The 25,249-nt window shown below is 38.5% G+C and overlaps 1 protein-coding gene across 2 annotated transcripts in view; it reads right to left on the bottom strand.

Moving 5' to 3' along the window:
• FHIP2A (FHF complex subunit HOOK interacting protein 2A) overlaps positions 1-25,249 on the bottom strand; it is a 46,264-nt gene that overhangs the window by 4,074 nt on the left and 16,941 nt on the right. For both annotated transcript variants that reach the window (XM_005566511.3, XM_065521451.2), the window contains 10 exons: positions 24,910-25,032; positions 17,931-18,224; positions 17,207-17,403; positions 15,673-15,787; positions 15,092-15,168; positions 14,811-15,003; positions 14,449-14,618; positions 13,944-14,087; positions 12,333-12,423; positions 5,285-5,428 (listed from right to left, as the gene is read on the bottom strand). In XM_005566511.3, the coding sequence (XP_005566568.3) occupies positions 5,285-5,428; positions 12,333-12,423; positions 13,944-14,087; positions 14,449-14,618; positions 14,811-15,003; positions 15,092-15,168; positions 15,673-15,787; positions 17,207-17,403; positions 17,931-18,224; positions 24,910-25,032 (1,548 nt within the window). The remainder of the gene's footprint in view (positions 1-5,284; positions 5,429-12,332; positions 12,424-13,943; positions 14,088-14,448; positions 14,619-14,810; positions 15,004-15,091; positions 15,169-15,672; positions 15,788-17,206; positions 17,404-17,930; positions 18,225-24,909; positions 25,033-25,249) is intronic.

The raw sequence follows: 25,249 nt of genomic DNA, 5'->3' as shown, positions 1-25,249 counted from the left end.
TCCTTTTAAGAAAGGAGAATCTGGTCAGGTGCAGTGGCTCACACCTGTAATCCCAGTATTTTGGGAAGCTGAGGTGGGTGGATCACCTGAGGTTGGGAGTTCGATACCAGCCTGACCAACGTGGAGAAACCCCGTCTCCATTAAAAATACAAAAGTAGCTGGGCGTGGTGGCACATGCCTGTAATCCCAGCTACTTGGGATGCTAAGGCAGAAGAATTGCTTGAACCCGGGAGGTGGAGGTTGCGGTGAGCCGAGATCATGCCATTGTACTCCAGCCTGGGCAACAAGAGCGAAATTCTGTCTCAAAAAAAAAAAAAAAAAAGGGAGAATCCACCATCTTCCTTCTTGCTCTGCATGCTTTTCTGCAATGAAAATATCTACAACTAAACTAGCTCTCACATCTCAAATTACATACATCACAGTCCTAAAACTTCTTAAAAAAGATTTAAAAAGCATATAAACATATAAAGGCAAATAAGTGACATAGTCAGAATGTTTATTATATGCAGGTTGATTCAATTAATGAAATTGCTCAAGGGGTCATGAAAAAGCACCAGTGTATCATATATAATATTAATTACAGATGACCCATTGAGCCTAAGACCAAAAACCAAGAAGGGAAGATATTATACATTTTTAAATACAGTAATTTCAGAAGTGATATTCCTCACCTCAGATTATTCAACTACAGGCAATTTCCAAAAACACATAGACAGTAAAATAAAGTCAAATCACAGAACCTTGTCACCAGAATGAAAGTACTTGGGGATAGAACTGATGACGACCCTATGCCTCAAAGCGAATGAGAAGGTTCAAAACGGTGATTACAGAGAGGGATCATCTCATTTCTTGCATGAGTATTAACTTTCCCCAAACAACTGTGTATCTGTGTACATTCCTCACACTTGTTTTGTACGAAATATTGTGATTTGACTTGAATTCTAATTGTCTGTTTATTCTTCACGGAAAGGGGCTTTGCAGAGTTATGTCAACATCAAAGCAAAAGGCACACAAGACAAAGAGTTGCTACTACTTGCTCAGAACTTTCAACAGAAACTTCTCACCCCTTCCAGTTTGCTTCTTCTAAGCAGCCAAAGGAAACAAATCGGTTGCAACAAAACTAACCACAGTGAGGAGGCTGCAGAGAACCCAGGTGGCAAGAGTGAGACAGATGCTGCAGCACAGTGGAGGGAACAGGGAGTCAGGACCAAGTGCAGCATCAGCCAGCACAGCGGAATGTTTTACTCTCAGCCACTGAACAACCTGCAAAGCCTTGATCACAGTGAATAGCAATAAGGAAGTCAATCTCTGGCATTCAGTGGAGAATGCTCGCGCACGTGCCTGTTCTACTACAGACTTCAGCATTTTACTATCTTTTGAAAATCACCACAGCTACAGACGCTACGATGTACATGTTTTGTCACATAAACAAACACGCTCAAGTCCTATGCTGTAAGGCCCATTTTAGTCTTTCTAACTTACTACTAGATTCATGAACGTGGATTTTTTTAAAGAACAAAAACTGCTCCAAGTAATTTTTTTTTTTTTTCAAAACCTAGTGATAAGCAAGGTAATTGAAAGGAAATATGTATTCCCAGTACAGGATAGTTTAAGAGCAAATTCTCCTACTTGGTAATACTTGGGGGCTTTTGGGTATTTTTTATTAATGTACCATAATTGTACCTATTTTGGGGGTCCATGTGATATTTTGATACATTTCACAATGTGTAACATGTAATGACCAAATTAGGGTAACGGGGACATCCATCACCTCCAGCATTTATCTTTTCTTTGTGTTGGGAACACCATAGTTCTCTTCTAGCTCCTTTGAAATATACAGTAAGTTTTTGTTAACTAATTTCCTAGAACTTATTCTTTCTAACTCATTAACCAACTTCTCTCCATTCCTCCTCCCTTGATAATATTTGCAACAGAATAGCCTTCTCTGAGACTCAACTCATAATAAACAATGAATTCACATTAAATTGTATTTTAGGTATGAAGGAATCATTTACAAAAAATAATTTAAAAGAATGCATTTAGTAGAAAAAATTTAAAATATGACTTAAGTCCAGAATTGTACATGACTCTTCACTGCAGGTAGCTAAGATTTTTAGGTCACTAAATTTTGCCATCTGCAGATGCTTAAATCAATCAATCAATACAATTTGGCTTTAAACAAATATATTACTATTTAGACTTTGTATTTTTTCTGTGTGGCGTTACTTTGGTTTGTAGTTTATTTTAACATAAATCTAGGTCATAAGTTGCTTAAGAAATGTAAGGCTGACACAGATTTCTTAATGTAGTAAAAATGAAAATAAATTTCAACAAGATAAATTTGTTTCACTGTACTCTGAAATGGTCTCTACTTCCTATTCGTAATAACTTTAAAACAAGTTGGCCTTTTTGGAGGTTGTTGGTAGTTAAGTGTTTATATCTATTATTTGAGGTCCCTTTATTTTATACTTTATACAGCATTTACCTGAAAGGAAAGCAAGCCAGATTTCTATGACATGCCAAATAGACTTGGCCCATGTTTTTGGACTGAACTCAAATTCTGAGATAATAAACTTTGAGTTAAAAAAGTAATATCAACTTCACTTTAACAATCAGAAAATGTGACAAGTAGCTAAGTTACTTGATCAAATTCAAACTCATCACGCTCAGGGCAGGGACAAGATCTGGCCTCCTTACAATGTTCCCAGTGTTCTTTACATTCTGCTATGGACTTTAGTATTTTAATATATTTTTAAAATCACGACCATTACAAACAATAGTAAATGTTTGTAGTATGATTTTTTTTAAAATTAGCATTGTGATAACACAATAGTGTTATGAATACTGGATACCGTAACTTCTCAATTATGCATGAAGACTTTAGCCACTTTCCAAATTATTCATTAAATTTTTAATCTCAGTCAGGTTACTTAGACCCTATTAGGAATATATACTAAGAAAATGCCCTGTGAAGAGGAAAACAAAATAAAAAGAAAAAAGAAGAAAGAAGGCGGCCAGGCGTGGTGGTTCATACCTGTAATCCCAGGACTTTGGGAGGCTGAGGAGGGTGGATCACCTGAGCTCAGGAGTTTGAGACCAGCCTGACCAATATGGTGAAACCACGTCTCTATTAAAAATACAAAAATTAGCCAGGCATGGGGGCGTGCGCCTGTGATCCCAGCTACTTGGGAGCTGAGACAGAAGAATCGCTTGAGCCCGGGAGGAAGAGGTGGCAATGAGCCAAGATCACACCACTGCACTCCAGCCAGGGTGACAGAGCGAGACTCGGTCACAAAAAAAAAAAAAAAAAAAAAAAAAAAAGGAAGAAGAAATAGAGAAAGAAAAAAAAGAAACTACAAGCAAGCATCACTCTCAGCAAAAATGTTTAGGAAAGAAAGAAAATGAAACTAGGCCAAAAATGCTTAACTTCCTCTTCCTAGGACTCGTGTTTCGTCTCTGAGATCAGACTATACCATGTTCTTACCAAAAAGGCTTTGAAAAATCAAGGGTTTTTCTGTTTTTTATTTCGTTTTAGAGATGGGGTCTCACTATGTTGCCTAGCCTAGTGTGCAGTGGCTATCCTTAGGCACAATCATAGCGCCCTACAGCCTTGAACTCCTGGGGTCAAGCAATCCTCCTGCCTCAGGCTCCTGAGCAGCTGGGACTAAGGTGCACCGGCCTCAGGAGTTTTAAAGATAAAAGGTTTCAGGCAGGGCTCCATAGCTTACTAGCTGTAAGTCACATAGCTGAAACCACGGATTCCTCATCTATAAAATAATACTAGAAATCTGTCTGGCCTATATGATACAGGGTTACAGGAAGAATGATTGAAACAGTCTATGAATCAGCTCTGTGCTATGAAGTGCTATCTGGTGAAATTGAAAAGTATTTTAAGCATTTCAGATATTCTGCTTTCAATGTATCCTTTTGTGTCAGCACTCTACAAACTAGAGAAAAAGTGCTCAAGTTTGAAGATTCAGGGTGGATCTTCCAATTCAGAAACTACTTTTTAAAATTTAGATTTTTTTTTAATACTTTTGGTCAAAATTTCTAAACATTACTGTCTTGACACTCATTGTTATTAACTCTTGCTTGTTAGCTTAATCAAATTTAAACTACACCTAGCAAACTGGCTCAAAAACAAAAACAAAAAACAAAAAAAGAAAACAATAAACTGATGAATCCTGGCTACCCAGGAGGTTTACCCAGCCATGATGTGAGGCCATAATACCTATTAATAGCCAGATTTGTATACCTTGGTTGTCAGGTTTAAAACAACCAACCGAAGCAACACTAGAAATACAGCACATGCTATTGAGAGGTTAAAAAAAAAAAAGGACCTGGTCTCTTATAGAGATTACTGTCAGAAACAATGCTGACTAAACTCTAACATAGTGAAATATTTCTTAGATTACAATTTCTTTATTTGACTTTCTGGTTGTTGAAGACAGCCTACTTAGTAAATTTCTTTTATAACTCCCTATGCTCACATAAACATTTAACTAAAATGCTAAAAAAGAACAAGTACTTTAATATACAATTGAAAATTAATTCCAAATTGGTCCACTCAGTTTCTACATTGAGGAAAGTACTATGCTAGTTGTGTTCTTTCAGGTTTATATTCTAATGGGTCAAGTATTTCAAAGCTCTCTCATCACTATGCTTATGAGCCAATGAGAGATGGAAGGAGGGATTCCATAATCCCAAATTTATTTCTCTTAACAGATGAGATGTACATAGCAACCTATCAGCTGATGGTGATTTTTATCCACCTTTAAAGGAGTACATTAACCTTTTTTATTTCACCTCTCTGTTATGAAAATGAGTATCGTTTATAAGCTTTGTCTAAAGAGTCAGGTTCATCTAACACTATTCTGTAATTTTATTGAGACCAGAGTGTTCAAGATTCAATCTGAACTGACATTTAGGGTCTTCTAAATTGAGAATCTGTATTTGTGCTAAATGTACTAACTAAAAGGCTAAGCAAGTCATAAAAGGAAAGCACTTCTAATCATCTCCAAAATGTGTTAAGGATATTAAGACAATGGCCTATCATGAGATAGATAATGCTGTAGCAGCTGTCAGGCCAAATAAATGTTTTTAACATACAGAATGCATCAGAAATCTGCCAGTTGTTGGCAATCAATCTTCATGAAAAAGTCACCCAGTGGAAAAAGTAAGAAAACAATAAAAGCACTTTACTGAAGATCTACCAAGACTTGAGATGATTTTGTGGTGAATGGCAACAAAATAACATGAAAATTAGTAATTTAAAATGTATTACCTGATCAAGAATTCTTCCCATTCTGTCAAACAGCACTTTCAAAAAATGACCTTCAAAGAAAGCTGCTTCTAAATTGCACTTTTCCAATGCTTTTGGAGACCCAGGCCACTCCCATCTTAAGCAGATAGCACAGTAGTCCCGGAACTACGGGGAAAAAAGCATGTGAATCATTAAAGAACAAAAACAAATTAAGATGAAATAGAAATGATTTCCTCAAATAGGCATACAAAAAAAACCATGTGAATGCAGAATGTCTGCTGTGCTTGAGGTACCAAGGGAGAGGGGGAAGAGATGACACAGATCTTTCTGTGACTAGGGGCACAGGTAAGATTATATTAACTGCTGGTACCATTATAAGTTGATGAAAAAGAGACACATTTTAACTTTACTAAAATACCCAACAGCTCTTTCCTTTAAAGGAAGTTAACGCTTTAGTTACTTTCATCACCGATTTAGAGGACATTTAGAAAGAAAAGTCAGACCTAGCCAAGGTTTCAAATGTATTCTAAAATGGTATATACCACAGATGAACTGATGCACATTATCTGAGAAGACAAGCCTGCCATTCCTAGAATGGACGCACACTAGGCATGATGTTATGATAGGATCAAACAGTGCTACTCAGAAATGGTCCATGGACCAGTGCTGGTCCTCAAAGTGTTCATTACCGTCCACCATGAGATGAGGACAAAAAGCAAGAGCAAGCACTTAAAAGCATTCCTAACAATTTGACTATGAAGAGTTTTATGTCTGTTGAATCTAAGTATGAAATAATCAGGGTTTGTATTTCGGGTCTTTTTTTTCTTTTCATTTTCTATAATAGGAATTAATTTTTTTTTTTTTTGATACAGAGTTTCGCTCGTTGCCCAGGCTGGAGTGCAATGGCACTATCTTGGCTTGCCGCAACCTCCGCCTCCCAGATACAAGAGATTCTCCTACCTCGGCCTCCCGAGTAGTTGGGATTATAGGCAAAGTGCTGGGATTATAGGCATGAACCACTGTGCCTGGCCAGGAATTCATTTTTGTTGTATTTTACAAAAGTGTTGGTCTGTGACAGATTAGAAATTAAAAAAAAAACCACAAAAACAAAAACCCAGTCTTTCACTACAGATAGTTATCAGTGAAGCAGTGTGAATATTTACAAACACAAGAATATTTCATATAATAAAAATGAATTTTAAAAGTCTCCCCAATATGTAATTTACTTGAATTGAAACAAAAGAAATTTAAAGCACTGTTTTCTTCCATGTGCCTTCCCTCTTCAGATTCTCCTTATTTAATAAAGCAAAATTACTTTGACCTCTCTAGTTTAGAAATTACCTGAAATTAAAACAGAACATGGCAGCCGGGCGCGGTGGCTCACGCCTGTAATCCCAGCACTTTGGGAGGCCGAGGCGGGTGAATCACGAGGTCAGGAGATCGAGACCATCCTGGCTAACACGGTGAAACCCCCTCTCTACTACAAAATACAAAATTAACCAGGTGTGGTGGCAAGTGCCTGTAGTCCCAGCTACTCGGGAGGCTGAGGCAGCAGAATGGCGTGAACCTGGGAGGTGGAGCTTGTAGTGAACCGAGATCGCGCCACTGCACTCCAGACTGGGAGACAGAGCGAAACTACGTCTCAAAACAACAACAACAACAACAACAAAAACAACAACAACAACAACGACGGAACATGGCCAGGCGCGGTGGCATGCGCCACCACATCCAGCTATTTTTTATATTTTTAGTAGAGACGGGGTTTCACCATGTTGGCCAGGCTGGTCTCGAACTCCTGACCTCAAGTGATCTGCCCACCTCGGCTTCCCAAAGTGCTGGAATTACAGGCGTTAGCCACTGCGCCCGACCCAAATCTCAATTTTTAAGAAATAATTTTTACATTAATACTTCTTATATTCTGACTTGGAAAGTAATATTTTAATTTCTTCTATCCTTTTTGTTTTTCTAATATTTCTGAAACAATCATAACTGCATTTTAATCACAAAATGGAAAATGAGAGAAACTTTACAGAAAGAATAAAAGCAGTTTAAAAATCTAATCGGTAGTGCCGAAAAGATATGTTTTTATTGTCTTTGATTGTTATTTGAATGTTACTTGCTACTCCATTAATTTATTCATCATGCAGACAAATTCATGTATTTATGTGGACTTTAAAGTATTATGAATTAACTATGTGCATATGCAGATTAGTTATACATAATAGCATACTTCAATCCAAATAATTTAAATGAAAATTAAATGTATATTTTTCAGATTTGAGAAATTTCAAATTTTAGACTGTAAATTTTAAAATTCTTTTTCAAATTTTGAAATATTTTATTCTGGCTATTTATTCAACAAATACTAAATAGTTACTGATGTTGTAAAATGTATAAAGTTCTAAGGTACATATTTTGTGGGATTTAATGGTAAATCAGGCATGAATCCTACCCTCAAGGGACTGATTATTACAACCCCAAGACAAGAAAGAAAACACAAAGGACCACACAAGATGAGAGATAATGCCATGAACATGAAGACGAGTAGTTACCTTTACTGTTGGGAAGGGAGAGGAGAAAGAGGGTAAAAGGAATAAATCACGAGCTGGCATTTAATCTGGATGTTGAAGACAGTGGAGAAATATAGATATCAGATGGTGGGTGAGAAATAAGAGGAGAACCTTGCAGACAAACAGAATAGCATCAATTAATGCACGTAAATGTTATATTTGGATAGCGAGTGAAAGTCATAGTAAGAAATATAGAAAAGCAGGCTGGAAAATGATCCAAAAGGATCCTGAATTGTAAGATTTGATGTCTAAGTATTTATACTTTATGAGTTAATAAAGAAGAAGGGGTTCTCAGATGCACACTTGAATGAGATTAATCTGTTAATGGTTTCTAAGCAGAAGGAACAAGCTGGGGAAACAAGTGATGAGGCTACTGTAATCCTGGCAGACGTAATAAAGATGTAAACTAGGATTCTGAAAGCAAAAAGCAAAAATGGAGAAGGGGGCAGACGGGAGAGATATAGTAGGGGCAAAACTGATATAACTTGGCAATAGACTAGAGGCTAAAGCGAATAGAAGACCAATGAATTCCACCCAGGCAACTCGGAAATAAAACCTTGGATGACCAGGAGGATGGATGTGCCACTGACCAGAGCAGGAAACAAAGGAGCAGATGCAGTTTTAGAGGAATCAATTGTAAGTTCTACTTTGGAAAGATAAAGTCTGAGGTCTTAGAAGAACATCTGAGTGGCTGAGGCTAGAGCTTTGGGGACACCTCAGATAGAGAGTTCACGACAGGATGAATGCTAAACCAAAAGAATATCAAAGGAATGAAGATAGAAAACAGGGCCACTGATAGTTTTGTTTTTTTGGCCATATCATAATATGGGGACAGAGTAAAAATGACACCTGAGACCTAAAAGCAGCAGCAGCAAAGAATGATGCTGCGGAAGCCTTAAAAAAGGAGAAAGTTTGAAATGGTGGGGGCTGGGATGGGGGGTGGGAGGTGGTTTAAACAACTTCAGCAAAGTTATAGGATAGACGCTCAATACACGAAAACCAGCAGTATTTCTACATTAGGAAAGATCAGAAAATGAAGTTCACAGAATAATTTCACTTACAATAAAGAAATACTTAGGAATAGATTTAATGAAGGAAGTGTAAGACTGTACACTGAAAACTGTTTTTTTTTTTTTTTTTTTTTGCAGAAATGGACAAAGTAATCCTAAAATTAATATGGAATTACAAGGGACTCCAAATAGCCAAAATAATTTTGAGAAAGAAGTAAGTTAAAGGATTCATACTTCTCAATTTCAAAACTTACTACAAAGCTGCAGTAATCAAGACAGGGTGGTGCTGGGATAAGGACAGGTACATAGGTCAGTGGAATAGAATTGAGTCTTCAAATAAACTTTACACTTAGAGTCAATAAATGGAAAATAGCCTTTCACCTAGTGCTGCAGAGACAACTGGATGTCTACATGCAAAAAAAATGAATCTGAATCCCACTTCACACTATATACAATAATTAACTCAAAATAGATTAAAGACTTAAATGGATAAACTAAAACCATGAAACTCTTAGAAAGAGATTTACTGTAATCCCAGCACTTTGGGAGGCCGAGGCGGGTGGATCACGAGGTCAGGAGATCGAGACTATCCTGGCTAACACGGTGAAACCCCGTCTCTACTAAAAATACAAAAAACTAGCCGGGCGTGGTGGCGGGCGCCTGTAGTCTCAGCTACTTGGGAGGCTGAGGCGGGAGAATGGCGTGAACCCGGGAGGCGGAGCTTGCAGTGAGCCGAGATCACGCCACTGCACTCCAGCCTGGGAGACACAGCGAGACTCCGTCTCAAAAAAAAAAAAAAAAAAAAAAAAGAAAGAGATTTAGGTGAAAATCTATGTAATCTTGGTTAGGCAATGATTTCTTAGGTATGGCACAAAAAGCACACAGAAAAAATAGTTAAGTTGCACTTCATCAAAATTAAAAACTTTTGGCCAGGTGCAGTGGCTCACACCTGTAATCCCATCACTTTGAGAGGCCAAGGTGGGCAGATCACTTGAGGCCAGGAGTTCGAGACCAGCCTAGACAACAGGGTGAAACTCCATCTCTACTAAAAATACAAAAATTAGTTTGGTGTGGTGGTGCAAGCCTGTAATCCCAGCTACTCAGGAGGCTGGGGCAGGAGGATCGCTTGAACCCAGGAGATGGAGGTTGCAGTGAGCCGAGATCGTGCCACTGCATTCCCGCCTGGATGACAGAGTGAGACTCTGTCTCAAAACAACAACAACAAAAAACAAAAAAACAAAATTACGTGTCGAACGACAGGACACTATCAAAAAAGTGAAAAGGCAACTGCCAAATGGGAGAAAATATCTGTAAATAATATATCTGATAAGGATCTACTATGCAGAATATGTAAGGGACTCTTACAACTCAACAATAAAAAGACAAATAGCCCAATTAAAATACAGGCAAAGGATTTTTTTACTTTTTATTTTTTGGGGACAGGGTCTTGCTCTGTTGCCCAGGCTGGAGTGCAGTGGCACCATCATAGCTCACTGTAGCCTTAAATTCCTGAGCTCAAGCTGTCCTCCTGCCTCTGCTTCCCAAGTAGCTGGGACTACAGGTGCATGCCACCACACATGGATAATTTTTTTTAAAAATTTTTGTAAAAATGGGATTGTCCAGGCTGGTCTCAAATTTCTGGCTTCACGTGATCCTTCCACCTTGGCCTCTCAAAGTGCTGGGATTACAGGTGTGAGTCGCTACACTTGGCCAGGATTTAAATATTCTTCAAAGAAGAGTACAAGTGTCTGCTAAGCACATGAAAAGTTACTCAACTTCATTAGTCATAAGGCAATGTAAATCAAAACCACAAGGACACACCACTTCACACCTCCTAGGGTAGCTATAATTTAAAAAGAAAAAGTATTGGCAAGGAAATGGTGAAATTGGAACCCTCATGCACTGCTGGCGTGATGTAAAATGGTGCCACCACTGTGGAAAACATTTGGGCAGTTCTTCAAAAAAGTTAAATATAGAATTACCATGTGACCTATCAATTTTACTACTAAGCATATACCCAAGAAAGTGGAAAACCTGTATTCAACAAAAAAGGAATAGTCACAGCATTAGTATTCATAATAATCAACAATTAGAAACAACCCAAATGTCCATTAACTGACAGATAAACAAAATATCCATACAATAAAATATTATTCAGCCATAAAAAGAAAGGAAGTACTGATGTATGCTTCAATTTGAATGAAACTTGAAAACATTACATTATGCTGAGTAAAAAATGCCAGATGCAAAAGGCCACATATAGTATGATTCCATTTTTGTGAAATGTCCAGAATAGGCAAAGCCATAGAAACAGAAAGCAGATGAGTGGTTGCCAGGGCTGGGGGTTGGCGGGGAGGAGGGGTCAGTAAGAAGTGACTGCTTTATTTGTACAGGGTTTCTTTTTGGGGTGATAGAAATCTTCTGGCATTAGTGATGATGGCTGCATAACATTGTGAATATACTAAAAAACATTAAATTGTACACTTTAAAATAGTTAAAATGTTGAATTTTATCTCAATACAAGTTTTCTTTCCAGGAGGAATTTTTTAATACAATTTTTAAAATCTTACAATGTAAAATGCTATAAAGAGGAAAGAAGAATGAGAAAAGGCTCCTTAATTTAGCACCTAAGCGCAAACCTTCAAGCAAGTCGTTTCAGTGAGGTAGAAAGGTGAAACGCAAGGGCTGAAGGAGTCAGAGCTGGGCAGCAGAGGGACTATACTTGTGAATCACTGTCTGCATCAGAATGAAGGAGAAAAGGATCATGTCTTGTGGATGAGGATCAAGGGTGCGTGGTGGGTAGAATTACTAAGATATCATGTTTTGGATCAGCAGGAGAAATGGATCCAAGTGAGATATAATTTAAAGTGGGAAAAAATTAAAGAGCATAAAGAAATCTTGAGATGGAGACATACAATCGGTGAAGTGCAAACTAAGGTCACCTGCACAAAGCAAAAGTAGCGACAGCAGAGACCAGGTCTCGTTTTTTTTTTTGAGATGGAGTCTTGCTCTGTTGCCCAGGCATGATCTCGGCTCATTGCAACCTCCACCTGCAGGGTTCAGGTGATTCTCCTGCCTTAGCCTCCTGAGTAGCTGGGAGTACAGGCACCTGCCACCATGCCCGGCTAATTTTTGTATTTTAGTAGAGATGGGGTTTCACTATGCTGGCCAGTCTGGTCTTGAACTCCTGATCTCAGGTGATCCACCCACCTCGACCTCCCAAAGTGCTGGGATCACAGGTGTAAGCCACCGTGCCTGGCCCAGAGACATTTTCGAGAGTGAAGAGGAAGCATGGAAATAATTCATTGATCTACAACTGGGACCATCTAGGACAAGCCAGATGCCAGGTCTCATTTTGAATAATAATGAAGTCATTTCCTTGGAGCAGTGGTGGTGGGCAGTGTGACAAGTGGTGTGTGTGTGTGTGTGTGTGTGTGTGTGTGTGTCTATTCTTAGATTTCATTTCCAACATTTAGTGACTTCACCTACCTGCCTATGAGCGTCTCGGAGGTAGGTGTCATATCCTGTGCCCTCGACATGGTAGGAGGATTTTGCGTCATCCGGTACCAGACAGAGAAAACTTAAATGAAAAAGGCCACAATTATGCAAAATGCCCAATTGCATGAAAAAAAAAGGGAAAAAAAGTAAAAGTGAGAAAGGCCATAATCAATAACAAATACTCTCACAATTCAATAATAACTATAAGTACTAAAGTATCTAGTGATATTGTAAGTTCAGTTAAGTATTAATACAAATAGAAACCTGAAAAATGAAATTATATGTTGTTAATTCCTTGTGTTGAATGACTTTTACAATTCATTGATTATTCTCATTATTTTAAAGGTTTTAAAAATTATGAATTCCACTTAAAATAGAAGTAAGCCTAAGAAAGACATTTTTTTTTTCCTCTTCAGATTGCTGTATAATGACAGATTGCCATAATATTTGTTAATCTCAGGGAACTGGTTTAAACTAACTGAACCTGAGATTTTTATGTACCCTAATTTTGCAACTTGAGTCACATGCAGTTTTTCTCTAAAATCACCTGCCAGAACTAGGTATATCAGTGACAACATTGCAAGGGAAGCAAAAAAGAGGAAAAAAACTGCCACAGAAAAGGGCACTCTAAAAAAAAACACAAAACCACAAACTAACAAAAAGGAATAGCCCAACACTTAGCACACATGGTTAATAAGTACATCTTTTCAAACCAGCAGTTCTCAATGTTGTTACAATTGGGAATTACTTAAAATTAAACCGTTTGTATTTTTAAAAAATGGGATGGCCCAGCATGGTGGTTCACACCTGTAATCCCAGCGCTTTGGGAGGTCAAGGCGGGTGGATCACTTGAGGTCAGGAGTTCGAGACCAGCCTGGCCAACATGGTGAAACCCCGTCTCTATAAAAAATAGAAAAATTAGCCAGGTGTGGTGGCATGCGACTGTAATCCCAGCTACTCAGGAGCCTGAGGCAGGAGAATCACTTGAACCCGGGAGGCAGAGGTTGCAGTGAGCAGGGATCATGCCACTGCACTCCAGCCTGGGCAACATAGTGAGACTCTGTCTCAAAAAAAAAAAAAAGGGTACTTTGAGGGTTCATTTAACCATGGTTAATATTAAGTAGAGCTTTTCGCTTAGTATCAAGCATTGCCCACAGGCTGGCACATAAGCAAGACCAAAAAAACTGACATAATCTTTATTTATTTATTTATTATGTTTTTCCTTTTTTTTTTTCATAAGAGATTTCTGTAACCATCTAAGAACAGAGTTCTTACATGTTATACAGTTTGGGAGGCCGAGGTGGGCAGATCACTTGAGGTCAGGGGTTTGAGACCAGCCCGACCAACATGGTGAGACCCCGTCTCTACTAAAAATACAAAAATTAGCTGGATGACGTGGTGGGAGCCTGTAATCCCAGCTAGTTGGGAAGCTGAGGCAGGAGAATCACTTAAACCCAGGAGGCAGAGGTTGCAGTGAACAGAGATCACACCACTGCACTCCAGCGTGGACAATAGAACAAGACTCCATCTCAAAAAATAGTAACAATAAAAAACAAAAAACAAGTAAGAGAGATGGAAGTCAAATTTTATATAGCAACTCACCTATTTACAATTTTATGAACTTCAGTTTTTCCATCATTTTTGGGGTGGTCTGGAGTAGCAGGAGGCGAAGAACTAAGCCACTCTTGGTTTGGCAAAGTGTTTTCTGGTGAAATGTCAGTAAATAATGGATCTTCTTCCAGATCTCTAAGTTAAATTTAATGACATATGAAAAACACTATTTTATTATGACATTTTCTAAACCAAAAGATTCTCTGCTATGTTCTAAGAAAATGTTACATAATTTTGCTAATATAAAGGATTAAGGAATAATGTATATTTTCTAGGCAAATTAACATTCTATACTATTTTGTTATTAGATCTAACGAATACGCGATATTATTTATAATGTAAAAGGATGGTAGTATCAGTGCATCTAATTTTACTTTTAAGAACTTTAAAACTGTAAGAGGTATTTCTTTTGAGGACAGGGGAGATAGATAAGAGGAGAGAGAAAGTTCTATCTCTACATGAAATGCTGAACTCACAGAGTTGGATGGAAACTTACACTGCTCCTGCTATCAGTCCATTTTCTACCACATCTTTATCTTCTGGGCACAAAGGTTTACATTCTGTATAATTTCTTTCTTCAAGATTTCTCAAGACCAAGTTGTAAAGAATGTGCTCATTGGGTTTTTGTAAGAGATGCTCAAACATTCGCAATGTCATTATGCTTATCTGAAACCAAAATTGATAAAAGCTAACTGAAAAATATCTTTAAATAAGTTATTCTTCTTGCCATCTTGTGAGTCACGCTTTCAATTTCTAAAGCCAATAAAAGAGGCTGTATTGAAAATATCTCAAGTATAATACATTAAAACCAGTATTCCAAAGAATCTAAGTCCAATTCTAAATCATTACATAGCTTACCTCATCAGATATGTGATCACAATGTTCAATTAACCTATGCCTTAATGGATGTCTGCTGATTTCTGCCACAGTTTCTGGTTCCCTCTGTTCTCCAAGGATAAAAAACACCATTTCTTGAAGTAAAACATCAGAGGTCACTTGCCGAACGATGCGATGAAGCAGAGCAGTGGATGTCAGAATACCCATCTCAGAACTGAGTACAACGAACAGGGAATTAATAACATGACACAGGGATGCTGGTTTTTGTTTTTTATTTTTCCAAAAGAAAACAGGCTACTCACGTTTGCATTAATTGAGGTTCCATAACACCAATGAAAAATCTTTCATGAACAGCTTTGGCAAGAGCAACAGCAGCAGTCTAGAATATAGTAGCAACATCATTTTTTTAATATAAAAGAAAGAATAATTTGTAACGTCAATAAATCAGTTTGCTCTCCCCAACTGAATTAATGTGGAAAGACAAAACTTGCCTAATGACTCTCTTGTTGGTGGCATATAAATCTAGATTAGATGTTGGCTACTGGGTCATTTACACTTTTTTCTAAATTTCCAAGAATAAGAGGAATAGGACAAAAAATTATTCCAATGTCCATATAGTATTAACATCTCACCAAAGAGCAGGACTGAAGGGAAGTCAGTGTTACTTTATAAAGCACTGTACCGTAGTATTTGAGAAAATATAAAAGGGCAGAACTGTAATACACACATACAAACACATACACACCTTTTTGTTTACTTATTTTACTAACCATGGTATTCTAAGACATTAAAATGTATTGGGGATATAAATTAGGGATTCCAATTTCACTTAGTAGATATTTATATTTTAAAACCATCAAAAAAACAACACAAAATTTCAAACCTTTTGGGCTTCTTTAATGAGCTGATCACAATAATCAAACCAGGAAAGAAATGAAATTAAGGCTCGTTTTCCTGGAAATGCTGAAGCATCTTCTTTATGACTATATGAGTCCAAGCTGTGAGACAAGGAAGAATTGCTAAGTCCAAAGTTATCCAAAAGCATGGACCCTATTCAGAATGTACGGAAAAATGAAAGCACATGAACACACTCAGATAGTATGGTACATTCACACAGGCAATGCTGGAGGACTGTCAGAGGAAGGTTCCATAAAAGAAACCAAAGAGAAAACCTTTTAAATAAGAGCTGTAAATAATTTTCACATATTAAGCAGGAGAAGAGAGATTAAAGCAGAATGGGGCTGCAGGGGGCTAGGTGTGGTGGCTCAAGCCTGTAATCCCAGCACTTTAGGAGGCTGACGTGGGTGGCTCACTTGAGGTCAGGAGCTCGAGACCAGCCTGGCCAATATGATGAAACTCTCTCTCTCTATTAAAAAAAAAAAAAAAAGAAAAACAAACAAAAAAAAAATTAGCCAGGCACGGTGGCTAATGCCTGTAATCCCAGCTACTTGGGAGGCTGAGGCACAAGAATTGCTTGAACCTGAGAGGTGGAGGTTGCAGTAAGCCGAGATCGCTTCACTGCACTCCAGCCTGGGTGATGTAGCAAGACTCTGTCTCAAAAAAAAGAGAAAAGAATGGAGCTGCAGGAGAAAAAACACTGGGATAGCTCCTCACACTCTTGCCCTAAATGTTACCAAGTAACATCAATGAAAAGATGGAGGTTCCCAGCTGCTGGGATGGAAGAAAAGCATGGTAAAGGGGGATCTACAAACAAAAATAGCGAGTGGACTACTTCTCTTCCTGCCCTAAAATGCAATACAGTCGTAATGTTAACAAGTGGGTCTGCCCTATAGATGTTGACAGAAAATAGAGTGGAAAAAACAAAGACAGGTTAAAAATACAGAGAAATACAATAAAAGGTGATTATGTCAAAATATTAGGCTGCTTATAGGTGGTGGGATTATGGGCAACTTGTTTATGCTGCTTTATACTTTTTAATAACTTACAAACATTCTGCAATAATCATATTTCCCTATGAGAATCAAGTTGGGGAGTCTAAAAGGTAGGAAGAAGAGGTGAAACAATGAGGTAGAAGAGATTCTGTACAAACAGGCCAGGAGACAGATTAGACTGCTTTAGAGGCTGTGGAAATTATTTTAAAAGGAGATTCTTTCTTTTAGGGCTTTTTTTGATAAAAATAATCAGTTAAAATTATTGTTTTTAATATAAGCCCTTAAAAATTGACCAGTATAATGGACAAAATAAAAATATCTTAACTATATAACAGCTGGATTGTTCCCACACTCATTACCACTGACTGATACATTTAATACAAGCTTTGAGAAAATATTCCCATTTAATGATCACTAGTAGTGTTCAATTTTTCAAAGATTTCTATCATTGCAAAATAGAAATGGATTTTAAAGTGTAGGTGTAAGAAGTCACCTTTATGGGAAAATACAAGTAACGGTGCTTACCCCCAGTTAATTGCTTCCACGGTTTCAATATCTAACGGATCCACTGACTGAGGTAGGGCCTTGTACAGGGAGGCAAGTCTGTCTGTCAGTAGTTCACACAAGCAAGTGCTCTGTGTAAGGCACTTTGCAGCCGCAGGCTCTGGCAAACTTACTAACAGCATCAAGCCTTCGCATGCCTTCACAGCTATTCGGCCATCCTAAAGGAAAAAAAAAAAAACCAAACCCCTTCAATTCTTGAATTGTATATACATCAGGTTGTTTGAAAAAATTCAACATAAAAGGATTTAATGTTTTACAGTAAAAGAAAAAAAATAGGCTTTTTTGTGTATTTTAAATGCACATTATTGGCCAAGGGGCACCTCACGCCTGTCATCCCAGCACTTTGGGAGGCTGAGGCGGGTGGATCAGCTGAGGTCAGGAGTTTGAGACCAGCCTGGCCAACATGGTGAAACCCCATCTCTACCAAAACTACAAAAATTAGCCGGCATGGTGGTGCGTACCTGTAATCCCAGCTACTGGGGAGGCTGAGGCAGGAGAATCGCTTGAACCCAGAGGCAGAGGTTGCAGTGAGCGAAGATCGCACCACTGTACTCCAGCCTGGACAACAGAGCAAGACTCCGTCTCAAAAATAAAATAAAATAAAATAAAAATAAAAATAAATAAATAAATAAATGCACATTATTGAAATAATATTAGGAGGAAAAAAGTAAGGACCACAACTCACAGGACTTCTAGTAAGATTTAACAAAGAATTCACTAAATTGTAATCCTGGTTTGGACGAACAACTGAGGCCTCTGGCAGTGAGGTGACACTGAGGTTATCCAAGCTTGTGGACAGGTGATCCATCTGATGAGGAGGCTCATCTTCCAATTCTGTTTGCTCCATTCCAGTAGCACCAGATAATTCCTCTGGATGCTGGGACTGTCCTGTATCTGTTGACAAGGAATCCTGACCTTTTAATGTATCTTCCGAAATTACACTTGGTACTCCTTTGGAAGCCAATGATTTCATCTTATTCTGAAAAGGAATATATGTTTTATAAAAGTCAATCAAGAACTTTTAAAGCCAAAAATAATATTTTAATGGATTTTTCTGTAACATTCCACATGCCTAACCAGAGTAGTAATAAATGTTATGTATGTCACTGAAAATATTCTGACTTTTAACAAACTGTGTTTTAGAATGATTTTACCATTGCACAGGAGTTTATCACACTCCTCATACTAACTACAAAATGTTTTACACTGACCATAAGCAACGAACAGTATTAGTGATAATTTGACTACTGCTTAGAACAACTAATATTAGTGAGGAAACATTTTCAGGAGGTTAATTGCAGTTAACTTTTTTCTCATCACTGGACTACTGTAACTACATAGCCTCCATGTTAATTCTTATAAGATCACGGGGTGGGGTGGGGGGGTTTGCAGGGAGGGAAGTACAAACTAACAAATAAAAATATTTTAAAGTTCAAAAGTTACCAGCATTAGACTGAAGGTTTCCGTAAAAGCCCCCAAATTCTCTCAAATATGTAAGAATCTTTTCTAAGTTTTTCCTTAAACCTCTACTCTATAAGAACATAAGAAGCTGGGCACAGTGACCCATGCCTGTAATACCAGCACTTTGGGAGGCTGAGGCAGGAGGATCACTTGAGCCCAGGAATTCGAGACTAGATGGGGCAACATAGTGAGACCGTGTCTCTACTAAAAAAAATACAATAAAATAAGCTGGGTGTGGTGGCTTGCGCCTATGGTCCCAGACCTTGGGAGGCTGAGTGAGGCAGGAAGATTGCTTGAGCCTGGGAGGTTGAAGCTGTGGTGAGCTGTGATCATGCCACTGCACTCCAGCCTGGGCACAGAGCAAGACCCTGTCTCAAAAAATTTTAAAAAAAGAGAAACCAAAAAACTACTCAGGGGACATTTTTACCAGTGTCTTTAAGATAGAAATAAGATTTGCTTGAAATGCTGGTGCTCCCTTCCCCAATCCACACACCCAAACACAAAGAGAATCTTAACTGAAGCAAATTAGCAAATGATTAGCTTCAAGGCAAAAGTATCTTGCTTTCCATTTGAAAAGAAGAGCAGAAATCAAATTACACACATAGGTTAAAATTCACCATAAACTAACTTCTTCACAGGGCCTATCATCATAGAAACATATTAAAGGCTGAATGAATTCAGGGTTCTACTTCCAAAGTTATATTATACTAATTATAAATCACTTTTATTGCGTTACCAGTATAGTTTAGACCAATCTTCTTGAGAAATTGAGTTCACAGAACATATATTAAAAGAAAACAACTCTATGGGACTCAATGAATACTCCAAACAATTTGCCAATTTCCAACAAAATCAATGGCATATTGGCTGGGTGCGGTGGCTCACATCCCAGCATTTTGGGAGGCTAAGGCAGGTGGATCACTTGAGGTCAGGAGTTCGAGACCAGCCTGGCCAACACGGTAAACCCTGTCTCTACTAAAAATACAAAAATTAGCTGGGCATGGTGGCGTGTGCCTGCAATTCCAGCTACCAGGGAGGCTGAGGCAGGAGAATCGCTTGAATCTGGGAGGCGGAGGTTGCAGTGAGCCGAGATCATGCCACTGCACTCCAGCCTGGGTGACAGAGCAAGACTCCACCTCAAAAAAAAAACAAAACAAAAAAAAAACAAAAAAAAACCAATGGCATATCATACTTTTTAAGAAAGTAAAACATTTCATTCCATTTAAAATACTAGTAATATTGCTGGGAGAGGTGTCTCAAATAAGAACAGCAAGAGGATGGATGTTAGTTTAGCACTCCATCCTTCAATCAATGTTTCTCAAAGTGAGACTCAAGACTGTTGGTATCCTGATCTTCTGTGGGGCTTGATAAAAATGCAGATTCCTGGGTCCCATCCAGACCTGATGAATGAGAATATCTGGAGGTAAAGCCAAGGAATGAGCATTTTAGAAAAATTCCCTAGGTGATGAGGAACTGTGGATTTAACACTTTGGTTCCTACTAAAACTGTTCCCCTTCTGTTTTAGGGATGTCATCAGTACCCACAACATAGCCACACACACGGCTTCTAAATCTCTTAAACTTCCCTCCCAAATCAAAGATGTTCAATACCTGCTAATTATCTCCATTAGGAAATCACGATGACTCAAAGCATCTGGAACCAAAATTATCATCTTCCCCTCAAAATCAGCTCCCTGGGGGCCCCTGTTTTTCCATTAGCAGCAGACTTATTGGTTCAGGAATTCCAGCATTCAAATCATCCTTTCCCAGCTTCTGCATCTGAGCAGTTACAAGGCCATATAGAGCCTACCTCTATTTTGAACACACCCATTTCATTCCAACCTATTGTTTCCAACTTGGTTATAGTCCTTGTTACTTCTTGCCTGGGTAACTCCATAAGGTTCCAAATTAGTTTCCCTGCTTTTATCTCTCCTTCCAAAGAATCTGCCGTATAAAAGGCTGCTGCCAATTTAACTTAAGGCACAGATACCAATCACATAATAACATCCCTGCTCAAAAATAGTTAATGGCTCCCCAGTATCCACAAGTAAGAATAAACTCTTCATCCTCTCACTCAAAGCCTTTGACAATACTTAGTCTATCTGTTCAGGTGCTTCTTGCCACACATCCTAATTATACTGTTTCCTGAACACACCACAAAATTTTATATCTTCATTCCTTATGTTCACCCACTCTAAACACCTGCCAAGGCTCATTTCTTTTCATTTATTTATTTTTTAATAGAGATGAGGTCTTGCTATGTTGCTCAGGCTGATCTGGAACTCCTGGGCTCAAGCCATCTGCTTGCCTCAGCCTCCCAAAGTGCTGGGATTACCGGTGTGAGACACCGCACCCAGCCTCATTTCAAAGATGGCCTCTTCCAGGAAGACTTTCCTGATGACCTAGAGCTGATGAATCTCTCCATTCTATAAGCACTTAGGGAATTTACTTTGTATCTTTCCTTTGATTCTCCCTTACTCTACTTTAGATTACAGTATCTGAACATTCACATCTACCCTCTTCAGCAGACTGTAAACCCCTTTAGGACAAAGACTGTTTCTTTTCTTTTTTTGAGACAGAGTCTCGCTCTGTCGCCCAGGCTGGAGTGCAGCGGCGTGATCTTGGCTTACTGCTACCTCTGCCTCCCGGGTTCAAGCAATTCTCCTGTCTCAGCCTCCCAACTAGCTGGGACTACAGGCACGTGCCACCAAGCCTGACTAATTTTTTGTATTTTTAGTAGAGAAGGGGTTTCACCGTGTTAGCCAGGATGGTCTTGATTGATATCCTGACCTTGTGATCTGCCTGCCTCAGCCTACCAAAGTGCTGGGATTACAGGCATGAGCCACCGCGCCCGGCTGGCAAGGACTGCTTCTAACTCACATACCATATATATTTAACCCACAGTAGATGCAAATATTGGCTGATATTAATGAACAGAGAGAGATGACATTTCAGGGAATACATGCTTGAGAACTGCAAAACACTTCTGCTCTTATCTATACTTATAACTAATAAAACTGCATTTCTGGCTGGCCACGGTGGCTAATACCTATAATCCCAGCACTTTGGGAGGCTGAGGTGGGTGGATCACCTGAGGTCGGGAGTTTGAGACTAGCCTGGCCAAGAAGGTGAAACCCTATCTTTACTAAAAATACAAAAATTAGCCGGGTGTGGTGGCACGTACCTGTAAACCCAGCTACTTGGGAGGCTGAAGCATGAGAATCACTTGAACTGGGAGGCAGAGGCTGCAGTGAGCTGAGATTGCACCACTGCACTACGGCCTAGGTGACACAGACTGTCTTAAAAACAAAGCAAAAACAAAATCAAAACCCTGCATCTCCCTAAAGATTCATTCATTTAGTGTTAACTGAGCAGTTCCTATGCATTGTGCTAGATTCTAGAGAAGCTGTGGGGACCCAAGATTAATGAGACAGAATCCTTGTCCTCAAGGAGCATACTGACTAGCAGGAGAAAATAAAATGCACTTAAATAACCAGTGCTAGGGGACTGTGGTAACTGACATTAAACACATACGAATGGTCCTATTCGTTAAAAAAATGCAGATACCTACCACCTCTGGCTTTGGAGAAATACGTTATAAAAACACTAAACAAAGCAGACGTGTCACTAAATCTGAGAGGTGTTCTCTGTAGTGAGGTTTAGAAATGTGAATGTTTTTCTGAAGACGGGTACATACAGTGTACCTCACCATAAACATACATAAGCCTACGTATTTCATCTGCTTCTGGTCTATGCTATGCACTTAGAAAACAAGTTTCAGAAATTTTTGAGAAAGAAATTCTCCAGGCTTGTTTGGGGAAAAAAACACTTGCATTCCAAGTACACTAAGGTTACCTAAGAAAACGTTAGCAAAAATGAACTTTGAGAAGAAAAATCTCAGTTAGCAAAACTGAGATATTCCTCATAGCATACAAAAAACTAAAAAAAACTCTAATACCATTATAAATCTTTAGAAATCCAAAATCATTAGACTGTTCTAGCCATTTCGAAGCAAATTTGCAAAAGATGACACAAAATATAACGCATATGATGAAAAACACACGACGCGCGAGATTAGTGTTAAGGGCATGCATAGTCCTTAACACTACCTAGAAATTTAAATTCATGAAATTTTACAGCTTAGCTGCTTACCTAACTCCAGTTAAGAGTCCAGAATAGAATCCTAAATTACTTAGTAACGTAAAATAGAAAACAAACCCATATATTGGAGTGGCTAACATTTAAAAATAACAAAACAAGAAAGACCTGACAACATCCAGAGCTGATGACAACATGGAACAACAGAAGCTCACATACGCTGCTGATGGGATGCAAAATGACAAAGCCACTTGCAAAACAGTTTGGCAGTTTCGCGTGAAAATAAATATACACTTACCATATGATCCAGTGATCCTACCCTAGGTATTTATCCAAGTGACATGAAAACCTAAATCCACGCAAAAATCTGCGTGTGATGTTCTTAGTGGTTTTATTCACAACTGTAAAAAACTAGAAACAACCCAAAAGTCCCTTACTGGTGTATGTGTAAACAACTGTGGTACATCCATACAATGGTATACTACTCAACAACATAAAGGAACAAAATCATGGATGAATCTCAAATGCAATAAGCTAACTTTAAAAAGCCAGAATCAAAAGGCTAATTACATGGCTATGACTTTTTGGGAAAGAGAAAACTACTGGGATGGAAAATAGACCAGTGACTGCTCGGGCGTAGGGGTGGAAGAGGGATGACTACAAAGGATCATGGGGTAGTGTGACAGAACTGCTGCACATCTTGATTGTGGTAGTGGTCACACAACCGTGTTCATCAAGTTCACAGAAAGTAGACCGAAAAAAAGTGAATTCTATTATATGTAACATATCTTAATCCAAAAAAAGGAAAAGAAAGAAAAATTTATTTACATATTTTTTATTTATTTGAGACAGAGTCTCACACTGTTGCCCAGGCTGGAGTGCAGTGTTGCAATCTGGGCTTACTGCAACCTCCACCTCCCAGGTTCAACCGATTTTCCTGCCTCAGCCTCTCAAATAACTGAGATTCCAGGCGTGCACTACCACGCCCGGCTAAGGTTTGTATTTTTAGTAGAGATGGTATTTCACCATGTTGGTCAGGCTGATCTCGAACTCCTGACCTCAACTGATCCACGTGCCCCAGCCTCCCAAAATGCTGGGATTACAGGTGTGAGCCGCCACACCTGGCCAGAAAAATATTTTTTAAAAAACTGAAAAGAAGGCCAGGTGTGGTGGCTCATGCCTATAATACCAGCACTTTGGGGGGCCGAGGAAGGAGGATCGCTTGAGCTCGGGAGTTCTGGACCAGCCTGGACAACACAGGGAGACCCTGTCTCTACAAAAAAATTTTTAAAAATTAGCCAGGTGTGGTAGTGCGCACCCGTAGTCCCAGCTACTTGGCAGGCTGAGGTGGGAGGATCACTTGAACCAGTGAGGTTAAGGCTGCAATGAGCCACGGTCACACCCCCACATCCAGCCTGAGTTACAAAACAAGACTCTGCCTCAAAAAAAAAAAAATTACAAACAAAAAGGTAAAAAAAAACAACATAATCATTTTTTCTAAAATAATCCAAAATGACTTCACTGCTGAAAAAAAAAAGTGAATGAAAGCAAAAAGTACAAAAATATATTTTTTACTTTAAATCTAGAAGTGAAATCCAAAATATCACTTGATTTAAATAAACTATGATTTGGTGATTATGGCTATCAAAACAGTACGAAATACTACAGCAATCCCAACTGCTATGAGGTTTGAGAGATAACTCGTGCTTTTTTCCATCTTGTCCAAATCTGCACACGCCATCCTTATCCCAGGACAGATTTCCCATGCTACATACTAGGGCAAGCTTGGCTGAAAATATGATAGCATATCAACTTCTGCGACTTGTCTATCTCTGATTCAACCTTCAAGCTGACCTCTCTTAAGCCATGACTTTGTATCTGTCCAGTCCCTGCACCACCTCGTATCTCTGGCTCAACTGCATTCTTTGAAATTCTTTTTTTCCCAGGAGAATAAAATAGTGATCTTAAAGGAAAAATAATTCTGGGAAGTAAAACAAGCTAATAATCTGCAAAATAGAGCTCCTTCTAATATTATTCACAGAATTCAATTTTCATAATGAACTTAATGTAACTATAGTTTGAAGGTTGATAAGAAGTATATCATACCTCTAGGAAAAAGTTAACCAGGTAGGGGTCCTGTTTCAGCTTCGCACACACAATGCAAAGAAACTGAATCTCTTCATTTTCTGTTGGTGTTGCTAGGACTTCACCACAGAGTCTAATTAATTTCTGTGAAAACAATTGTTTTTAACTTTTTAAACTTAGGTTACTTTTTACAAATTTGTAAAATAATCATTCATTTACCTTAAGGATATTTAAAATTTTCGTATGATGCAAATACCCTGCATTAATCAGAACACTAATGATATTTATAATTATCTATATAAAAATAAACTTATTAGTGGTAAATTTTTCAAGTTCATTACTGTAAATAATTAACGAGTTA

This window comes from Macaca fascicularis, chromosome 9 (genome assembly GCF_037993035.2).
Source record: "Macaca fascicularis isolate 582-1 chromosome 9, T2T-MFA8v1.1".
Taxonomy (NCBI): domain Eukaryota; kingdom Metazoa; phylum Chordata; class Mammalia; order Primates; family Cercopithecidae; genus Macaca; species Macaca fascicularis.
Note: the sequence above shows the minus strand (reverse complement) of the source record. Positions and strands in the feature narration are given on the sequence as shown.